Source organism: Taurulus bubalis (genome assembly GCF_910589615.1).
Source record: "Taurulus bubalis genome assembly, chromosome: 5".
NCBI lineage: Eukaryota > Metazoa > Chordata > Actinopteri > Perciformes > Cottidae > Taurulus > Taurulus bubalis.
Window position 1 is genome coordinate 21355319 of NC_136593.1, and position 10909 is coordinate 21366227.

General features: G+C 42.7%; 2 protein-coding genes across 2 annotated transcripts; both read right to left on the reverse strand.

The window, feature by feature from the left end:
• Positions 1-55: 55 nt before the first annotated feature.
• On the reverse strand, positions 56-3264 carry ift52 (intraflagellar transport 52 homolog (Chlamydomonas); the record flags this gene model as incomplete). The annotated part of the gene is made up of 13 exons (XM_079217661.1): positions 56-156; positions 236-381; positions 653-761; positions 1221-1308; positions 1412-1566; positions 1656-1724; positions 1839-1922; positions 2026-2152; positions 2257-2328; positions 2451-2526; positions 2646-2775; positions 2969-3056; positions 3146-3264. 13 exons carry the CDS (start codon positions 3262-3264, stop codon positions 121-123), a joined length of 1299 nt encoding a protein of 432 aa, XP_079073787.1. The 3' UTR covers positions 56-120.
• A 1867-nt stretch (positions 3265-5131) lies between these two features.
• acot8 (acyl-CoA thioesterase 8) lies at positions 5132-10197 on the reverse strand (the record flags this gene model as incomplete). The annotated part of the gene is made up of 6 exons (XM_079218784.1): positions 5132-5430; positions 6561-6752; positions 7454-7611; positions 8354-8579; positions 8757-8893; positions 10043-10197. 6 exons carry the CDS (start codon positions 10195-10197, stop codon positions 5312-5314), a joined length of 987 nt encoding a protein of 328 aa, XP_079074910.1. The 3' UTR covers positions 5132-5311.
• Positions 10198-10909: the final 712 nt, after the last annotated feature.

The window sequence follows — 10909 nt, forward strand, 5'->3', positions numbered from 1 at the left end:
ACAGTACCACGTGGATGCTGTAATCTCGTACCTTCTCCTAGGAAACGAGTCACATCTGCTTGGTCATGTTACAGTGACTGCAGGAGAGATGAGAACCGTTAACAAGTTTCTTGACTCCAATCACAACGGCATGAATGGTGCCTCTGTGTCGGGCTCCTGCAGAGAGAGAGAGAGAGATATTTTTAGATCGGGCCATTGCTGCATACGGTCTTGTAAAGAGTCTTTAGGTTCTCACCTGATTGAGTTTCTTGAACTCTACAACCTGGAAGAAAATGTGTTCCAAGATGTGCTTGGCATCCCTCTGCTCTTTATCCAACTTCGGAGTCACCCCCAGGATCTCGCCACATTTCCGTACGTAGAATTCAAGATCATCGTCCGTACCTTTTTTTTGTTTCAACAATCAAGTGAAATTGAATAAGTGAAAAATGACGTGGTACCAAATGGCTTGTTACAATTTTTTTGGAAGTGGGGCTGTCTGAGGTACTTCTCCAGAGTATGTGTATTCTTGGATGTTTTCCCAACTGCCGTAGGTAGTACACTGACTGGATAAGTAGCCTACCTCACAACCCTATTTAAAAAAATCCAAGCAAGCCCTTTAACCGCCCTAAACCTAACCAGTGAATACTTTTGCTCAGTAAAGTACTGAACTTACATTTATTGGTGAGCTGTGCCAGACGCACTTTCTCCGAAGAGAACGCTTCGTCTAGGTCGAACAGGTCCAGCATAGGAGGAGGCAACTCGCTTAAGGCAGGTGGAAAGACCTAAAGGACAAGATGACACCATTATAACCAGCGGGCCTGAAGGCAAACAGTCTGGCCATGATGAAAAAAACGGGGTCTCCGACAAGTAGCTAGCTAGCTACTAATATGTACATACATTTGATCAGTCACTTTGTAAACTTGTGTGAATTTCAGTGTCAAAATTATGTTGCTTTGAAGTTTAGTTAAATCGGTGATATTAGCCGACTAGCAAGTGTACGCCAGATTTGAAAATGACCAGATAAGACAGGCCAATAAGAGTTACAAAATATACTATTTTCATAAGAAATAGGTGTTTTGTTTCAGGTTTTTTCCACGTTCACGATCAGTGCTATGAGTAGTTCTGAGCCACTTTCATTTTGTCAAATTAGCGCTTAGATGGGAAAAGAAAGAAAGTTGGAGACCCCTGCTATACAAATGGGAAAACACTGGCTGGGATGTGAATGCGGGACTGAAACTTACAGCGGGTTGGAGCTGAGGCAGCGGTGTCTCAAAATGTGGCGCTATCAGCTGAAGTGGTTCGTCTTTTACATTAAGCTGCTCGTAGGCACTGCAGGCAATATTTGTTTTAGTTTTATTGCCATGAAGAAAGAAAAAGAAAAAAAGCAGTGACACAAGCAGAGCCTTCTCGGTTGTTCATCTTGCGTTCTCACCTGATGACTTGGGGTAAGGCGTCGGTTGACAAATTGAACAAGGACATGTCAAAGAGCGAGGTGAAGTCCTTGGGGTTTTCGTCACCCACTTGTAAGCACACTCTGAGCTGTTCCGCCAAGCACCCAATGTCTGGCAGCATGGTGTAATCTGTGATCTAGGGGACACGCGCACAAGACGGGATTGTTTACAAATTAAAAAGACGACACGAGTGACGCCATTCTCCGGTCGAGTATCCCTCCTCACCTCTGGATCTTCTGCATCAATCTGATTCAGCTGAATATTATCAGCCATGAGCCACTGGAGCACAACATCCTGGAACCGAGAGAAAAAAAAGTATATACTGACAAATTCTGCAGGAGAGCCGAATAATCTTCTCTTCTTGAGAGTTAACCAAATAATACTTAAATAAATTCCAACCGGACTCACCAGGATTTTACTGTTCTCCTCTTTGTCTATGTATTGGTCACTGAACATGTGGCAGGAACCCAACACTACCAGTTTGCCACCCTCCTTCACAGGAAACAAGACATCTTTTAACATCATCTCACAAATGTGCGTGCGTGCATGTTACATTGTTAGGGAATAAGTATGAAAACTACAGTGTGCCTCTGACCTTTCCTTGGTGGAAGGCCAGGACTGGCCTGTTGAGGGGGAAGCAGACGGAGCCAGTTGAAAGAACGGCCACAGCTGGCTTCATCACGTTCAGTGTGGCGCCGTATGGGTACACAAACGTGAGAGCCCTACACAAATAAAAGACAGGAAAGCGTTTAAGTTCAAACACCCTCCAAGTCACTAAAGGCAGTGCCGAATGTAGAAAATCGAAATATGGAAGTAAATCATTTACTGTGCATTGTTTCCAACGTTTTCCTCTTCGATGATGCCTGTGACCACTTTGCCAGCAGCCCGACTAATCTCTCTAAACAAGGAAAAGGCACTACTGAATTATGATACAAGCAGGCTCCAAATAATCTTGGATTCATCGGAATATGGCGTATGAAATGGGTATTTGTGTGAGAAAAGCACATGCTGACAACGAACCTGTTCAACACACCGTTGGACACCAGCGCCTCCTTCGGATGGAAGTATTTGTAATACACATTCCTCACAACAGCATCTGCGGCAGTGAAAGGAAGCAAGACCCCGCAGAATTCAGTACAACTGTTAGAAAAGTAGACCACTGTCACCGCGCAGATGGCGCCCACTGTCATTTCAAAAACAAACTTAAACACGCACCATTGTTGACCATCACGCCAAACTCCTCCAGGAGAAAGTTGATGTTGGTGTTGTACTTCATTTCTCCCCCTTCACCGAGCATGACCAGGACATTTCCTCCCCCGTCCAGGTACAGCTTTAGCACCTCCAGCTGAAGTGAAAAGGGACAACAATACTGTGAAAAACCTGCTCGTCTGCGTGCATGTGCAGAACTTAGAAGTAGCACAGTGGAAGTTCATTTATATGCGTCTGATAAGCTTCCCATTTGTACCATCTCCCACGCCTAAGTGCTGTTGTGTGGAAATAAACAAAATGTTCTCTGGTTGAACTTCACAATACATCACCTCTGAAGCTGTGAACTTCTCCCTTGGTCCTGCAGTTATCCACAACTTGACGCCCTTCAGCTTCTCCAGAGACAGCTCTTCCTTCATACTATGGGATGGGGGGAGAGCATTTGTTTAGAAACTTGGCAAATTGTGACCCGCAACACCCTAGACTGCAGAGATAGTGTTCGTGTTTACCTTTGGATTTTCCATTGAGCTCTCAGTCTTTTCTGCAAGGATTTGTAGCCATTATTCGTTGTGAACAGCTCTCTCTTCGACACGTTGAAGACGACCGCATTGAGCGCTTCCTTCTCCATCCTTTACTGAATCCACTCACCGACACCCGGCTGTCAATTGCACCCGTGCGCCTGGTGTTGTGACGTCAAGTTAGATTCAATTTAATTAGCGTCATTGTTGTGTTATTGTAGTGTTATTGTTTTTCAGCTAGCCATGAATAGCGTTCGCGCGCTTATTCAACCGCTTTTAAGCGGCATTCGCGTCTGCACCTGGATATTATTAACGTACAGAAGTTGTTAACTGTAAGCGTCCTTTGAGCGTCATACTGTTGGCAGACGTTGTTAGCAACAGCTAATTTAGCCCGTACCGTGCTACGTTATGTTCAACATGTACATTAATGCCGGGCGGCCTTACCTTACGCTAGCGTTTGCTTTCAACGTGTGTCTTTGTTTTCTGTCCACTTGTTGTCCACCTCGGATATGTATTTCCGCCCGTGACGTGGCTATCTCGTATTAAAAGGTTGGCGTTGCCAAAGTTAGCTAGCTTAACTCACAAGCTCGGCTGGTAGTGATGCATGCCGGGAGGAAAGTGGTAACCAAGGGCGCTAACCGCATAACAACCAAGAAATAAGGGACGTAAGATGCGCCATTCTTGCGAATACGATTCGGAATCGATTCGTTTAAACGAAATGGGCGATTCCACCGTTTTTATTTAGGGATACATACTATTCTGACATACTTGTTAAACAGTTTTATAAATGTCCAGGGCATAATGGTCTCATTAAATAACACAAACCTTATTGTGGTAGATGTACCATAGTATCATGTGTTTTCCTTGATCAACATGAAAGTGGAGACACTTTCTCCTGGAGGGAGATAATGTGACAATATTTTTTTAATACTTTTGCAAATAGTGCTCATATTCATTGCTGCTGAACCGCAATGATGGAACACATGTTAGACTTTATTAAAACAAACAGATATACTGTGCAAAGAGTCAAAAAGCTCAAATGATCCTCTATAATAGTTTGGATGATAATCATTTGATGATAACAAATAATTAATAATAACTAAGTAAAAATAGATTGTGTCAAGCAGTTTGAAAGGGAGAAGAAAAACACTATTTTTTAATTTCTTAACATTTAAACTACATTGAAGCCAGACCTGGGACGTGTGCCATGATTATGACATTTCTAGCTTTGCTTAGTACATTGTGATAGAAATGGTCAATCTCTGGAGGTGGATCCGGATCGAGAGACCTGGAAGAGGAGACCAACGAGCCGAAGCCCCATCTTTACACGTGATATCTTCATTTCATCTGGAGCTGTGTGAGGTAAAACCTACAGGCACCTCACGAGCAAAATACTGTACAATTCAGTCCAAAAGTTCTTGGCTCACATTTTGTGCATTGTGCACTTCAAATCTGCCGCCTTGTACAACAACATGTATTCAGTGAACAGATTTCAAGGTATTATTGCAGATGGAACAATCTGTACAGTCTCGTTCTGTCCTGCTCCACAATCACTTCCCCCTTATGAGTCTCTTCTGGAGGACCAGGCTGTACATTTTCCTTTCTTGCTCTCCGATGATTGTACTTTTTTTCTTCTTCCCATTTTCCAGAGGTGGATCAGGTTGTACATTTCCTTGATTGTGATTCTCCACAATAATTTAGGTATTTTCTTCCACTCAATACTACTGGATCAGGCCGTTCCTTCCCTTCGCTGTCCTCCTACTTGCTTTATTCTTCTTAACAGGCAGATCTTTACATGCATTTTGTTTGTGGCATCCAAGTTTCTACTTGGTAAAACTTTCAGGTAATAAAAAACAAAAAAGTGGAACAGTCATAACTGCGGCACTTCAGCTACAGCTAAGTCGTTACAGTATAATTTGATCTTGAAGCTGTTTAATTTCACATACGAGCATGAATGACCGACGCAAAACTTGTAAACACGTCTCTATCTCTGTCTTTATTGGCAGTATAAACAATTACGTTAGATCATGTTCCTAATAAAATAAGCGTTTGTTAGAAATTAAACATTTGTTATAAATTAAACATTTTTAAACATTGGTTTATACAATATTTTTTATACGATTGGAATGACGAAAATAAAAGAAATCTCATGAAAGTTTAAAGTCTGCTGGACCCTGTGACTGGCTTCACTCTCAGAACCCCCTCCTGGGAACACGAGGCGGCCAGCACCCCATCTCTTCTCCACAGTCGGCCCTGAACCAGTCCTCTGCTGCCCCCTGGAGGACACAATACAGACCACATGCTGGACTTTAAGCACAATGCAGAAAAGTGTCACTGTAAAAATAGTCATTTAGACCAAACCATGTAATCCAATTTAAAAAAGGGGGGGAAACATTACTACAGTTGTATTGAATAGCTTGAAGCTTAATTCATAACATTGACATTCAAGTCAAGTTATTATTAATAACTTTAAGGAACTCTCTTCCCCTCTCAAACATGTACACGCGGCTCATCGTCTCCATCCTAAGCAAAAAATGAAAAAATTCATTGGAAAAAAAGAACGATGGAATGATTTCCAAAATTCCCAATGTTTTTTTTTTTTTTTAAATCTAACAAAATAGTCTGCTTCTAACCATATACAGTATATTGTTGTTCAGCCTTTCAAAAACAACATTTTCACTGCAGTCAAAAAGCTGCAAGGCACACACCTGAATTAACCGACCGGTTGAGCACCAATCTAACGGCCCCATTAATAACATTTGTATAACCACAATTCCACAAACATCAAATTTTTCCTTTATTGCACTTAAGAGACAGCAAACTGGTTTTCCATCAAGGATTCAAAGTCAACTCGTGCTGATAAACGGCTCTGCAGGCGGACACGCTGCTCCCCCAGAAACAGCAGATTCTAGAGATTATGTTCCAATCGGCACAAACCTCCATGTACGACAGACTACTGTGAAGCAATTGTCCGCAACCTGTGCCGTTGGCGGGGATGGCACTCGATTCAGCTCATGTTGCACTATGAGTGAACAATATGACAACTTAATTAACATATGATGATGTTCATTTTTGAAAGGACTAACGGAGCCACTAGCGTCCGACGGGCTGTGCGCAATAAATCTATACTGATGTTTAAAATTCATCCCATATGATCCCATATCCCACTTTCCCCCTACAACTAAACTAACACTTTTTGCATTTGCCAACCAGCAGTTGCATGGAATGACAACGAAGCTTCAGGTGTCGCCTTTAGAATTTTGTTTAGAAACAAAAACAAAACACACACAAAGAGTGTGGAAAGCACCAGGTGATTAAGATCTTTAGAGATCTTGTGGCGGGTCTCCACAAACAGACAGACGACGTACAAAGTCGAGCAGATCGGAAAGCGGCCGACCACACTGACCTGCCCAAGGGCTCTCGCACTCATACAGCATCCACTCATCGGTGCGGAAAGTGCTGTGGAACCACATGGCGTGGTCCAGGGAGGCCGAGAAGTGGGCCCTGTAGTCGGGATAGGGTAGCAGCGCTGTGTCCAGGAACGCAAAGTCGGACACATAGGCGGCAACGCAGCAATGCAGCTTCATGTTGCCCTCGCCTGCAGAAATGCACAACAACAAAAAACAGGAACAAATGCTTGTTAGGCAGTATTAAATATACTGTATACATTTCCAGTTATTTTCATGTTGCCTCTCTCTGGATTAGTACCGTATGTAATTTGCCTCGTGTTGACATTACTTGCTACTTAATGGTAAAGCAAGATGAAAGCTACTGAATTATTGCCCAGTGTACTTTTTTTACTCAAACCGGCATTTGTCGCAGACAGCCTGTGGCGACGACGTCAAGGCGCTTAATCCAAATGACTAATTACCGTAATATTGTGTTTGTTTACCAACGGACCAATGGAGCCACAAGTGTCTGAACCCGGGATGTGAGCAACTTACTGCCGAGCAGAGAAAGAACAATGTGGAGTTTTAATGTTAGTGGAAGTGGTAGGTGCACGTTTGTTAGTACATGAATGTATGTGTTTTTTTAGACGAGACTCGGCAGAGTTGGTCTCAAAGATTAAAGTATTTGGCTTTGAAGTCGACGAAAGAGGTGAGCCAAAAACAAGACAGGGCCTCTATTTCTGCATGTCCACTTTAGTCATTCAACAACCCTCCAAAAAGAGCGCATTTAAACTCCACAAGAGGCAACTAGAAGGCAATGTCAAGGAATCGTGCTATTAATTTCCATCACCCAGTGTAGCATGAACGCTATTCAACGCGCGTACACAACGCTAATTCCATCCAGATTTACCGATGTGTCCCCGCGCTCGCACCCAGAACAGCTTCTTCGGCTTGCTCTCAGTGCGTCTGTAGAAGGGTGGTGGGTTGACGGGCTTGATCTCGATGGGGACCTCGTTGGCCAGCAGCTTGTTCAGACCTTGTTTCGATGTGTCCGCCAGGTCTGGTTTACTGTGGAGACACGGAAGGAAACACGGCTCATGATCACAAACGATAACATCAACTAATTATTATGAACAAACATGTTTTGTCTCCATTTTTTATGAACATCTCCTGAAATAAAATATTGCCTGATATTTTTCGTGCTGCTGTTATTGTTTTTAATCCTGCTTTTATTTATTTGTTGTATTTCAAACGACATCAAGAGAAGCCTGAGAAATCTCACTGAACCAGAGTGTGATTTATAAAACCTGGACATTCCGGAACCCAGATATTCTGGAATAGGGACATTCCGGAACCCAATAAGTCGGGAAAACGGACATTCCGTAACGCGGAACATGGACCTTCCGGAACCCGGACTTTCCAGAAAAGAATCTGGACATTCTGGAACATGGACATTCCAGAATCCAATAATTCTGGAACCCAGAACACGGACATTCCGTAACCCAAAACATGGATGTTCCGGAACCCGGACATTCAAGAACCCAATAATTCTGGAACCAAACATTCCGGAACCCGGTGAGTTTGGAAACCGGAACACGGACAGGATATTCCGGAACCCTGACATTCTGGAACACTGAACCCAGAAATTCCAGAAAACAGACATTCTGGAACACAGACATTCCGGAACCCAATCATTCTGGAACACAGACATTCTGGAACACGGAACCCAGAAATTCCGGAACCCGAAAATTCAACACACCTTCCGACTCGTCTGACTCATGAAGGAGTTGCGTAATCTCGGCGGCTTCACCTCAGATAGAGATGAATGAGCTCCTCCACCGTGAGGAGGTCTTCCGGCCGCGGGACCGTCGGCATGGTGAACTGGTGCTGCACGGGACTCGGCTGCAGCATGTGGAAGGAGGCCTGGCACGTCAGTATAGGTTGCCCGTGCTGGATGGCCTTCACGGAGCGCACGGCGAAACTGCGGCCATCTCTCGTGCGGTCCACCTGGTACAGCACCGGAACCTTAGGATCCCCTGGAGGGAGAAAAAACAAAACAAAGAAAGACAGCTGTGGGGAAAACTGATCGTGGACAGTTTTTCAAACCAATCATTGCATTGATTATGGCACTACACAAGCCTCCTGCAGCTTAGTGCCATTCAATCAATCACAAGATCTATTGCATCAACTCGAAAAATGATGCCCCGTCTTACCTGCTCGTACGAAGTAGCAGTGGAGAGAATGGGCAAAGAGGTTGTCGCCGACAGATTTGGCGGCGGCTACGAGGGCCTGGCCCACTATTTGACCTCCAAACAAACGCTGACTGCGGGGCACCCAGTGGTGCGTCCCTCTGGGGGGAATAGAGAAGCAATTGAAATAGATGTACTAGAGTCTCACTAGGTGTGGGTTGGACCGTGAGAGGGATCAATGTGAACCACGAGTTTGTGCCTAAATGTATTGCCAACTCGGGGATACGGGGCATGCATATTTGATTGGTTTTCGAGAACCAAGGTATTATTAAATCAGACATATTGGATCTTTTTTTACTGTTCACTGTTCACGCTGTGACGTGAACAGTGTTTTTTTATGTAACGTCAGGCAAGTTGTGGTAATTCAGAATTCCTTTGGAACTGTCGCCATATAACTGCGGTCCAGTGGGCTGTGGCCCGCAGAACCTCAGTCAAGCCAACAGGTGCTTGAAATGTAATGCTTGTCTATTTGTGGTGTTACAGTACGGGGGCTTGGATAGCCTAAAAAGTCAAAAACAACATTATTCTGCACATCATATAAAATCCAATTATGTAAAATCTGTCACACCACTGTCCTGTTTTAAATTAAAATTTAAATAATATCATATAATAATCTTTGATCTGTAATAATAACATCTACTTCATTGGTTAGCTAACATTTCCACTAGATTTATGTTCATGATGATCCCATATATGTATAAGTAATTTGTCACCTCAAATGGCTTTCATAATGTCCTCATAATTGGACTTGTATATCAAACATTCACTGGATTCTCGTTAATGTGTAACCGTACTATGCCCATGGCAATTTCCATGGGATTTTACAGCTCAAATTAAATTGTGATATTCATAATTTCCCCATATTTGATATAAAAACAAGTTATAATAAACTTTCACTGGATTCTTTTTTCACGATGACTACTACTAAACTAAAGTCACCTCAAATTAAACTATGACCCTCAATTTCTGAACGGTTATAAAAACTAATCCTTAAAAAGGTTAAATTAAACTTCCACTGGATCGATTGAACCCTTTTTCAGTTAAAAACAGGACAGTCGTGTAGTGTCAGATTTTATTATAATTGGATTTCATATAATGTACAACATTATACAGTGTTTTACTGTTTATACACTATACAAATTATTGCTTAAATACAGGTCCATCTCGGTGACTTTTGGGCCATCCAGCCGGCTGGCTTGACCAGTAGGTGCCATACTGGGGAAGTGACGAACTCCAGCTAGCTTCGTTACCTGTACAGGTCTACGTCCAGCTCTTCCAGGTTCAAAACGCTGGTGACCAGGACGCTTTTGAGGTCCTGAGCCTGCAGATATGCATTAGCCTCCGAGCTCTCGTCTTCAGGTGATTTCGTGGTCGGGTCGCTATCACCTGCTTCCCTCTCCGCCATGTTTCCGTTTTCTTCTTCTTCTTCTTTGACGGTTGTGGGGTTTTTACTTCTTCTTCGTTGGGTTTTATTGGCGGCTGCCCAATGACAAATTGAGGCACATTACCGCCACCAACTGGTATGGAGTGAGGATCATGATGTCTTGGAGTGAGGATCATGATGTCTTGGGTCGAATAGTCCAAATAATAGGCCCAATCCCAATGTCCCGCCTAAACCCTCTAACCCTGAACCCTCAGGAACTTACTGACGTCACCTGGTAAGTGGTTGAGTGTGAGAGGCTGTGAGGGCTTGAACTGGTGTAAATATGAATGGGACAGCACTATGCTGCAACATATCACGTGACCGTGACTACATTACAAAATATTGTGTACAATTGTGTATTTATTTTATACTTCTTACTTGTCAAAACAGCTTCAATAACAAAACGAAATGTTTGATGAATGTAAAAAATATATAATATAATATATATATATATATATATATATATATATATATATATATATATATATATATATATATATATATATGCAAGCAGAAATTGTATATATATGTATATATACATATATATATATATATGTATATATATATATACAATTTCTGCTTGCATTCTTCTGATTTCATGTGTTTTTATGTTCCATCTTTAATCCATTATGTTGTGGTGTAAAGGTATTTTATCCGACTGAACGTCCACGTGCCCTTTTTTTTTTACGCCTCC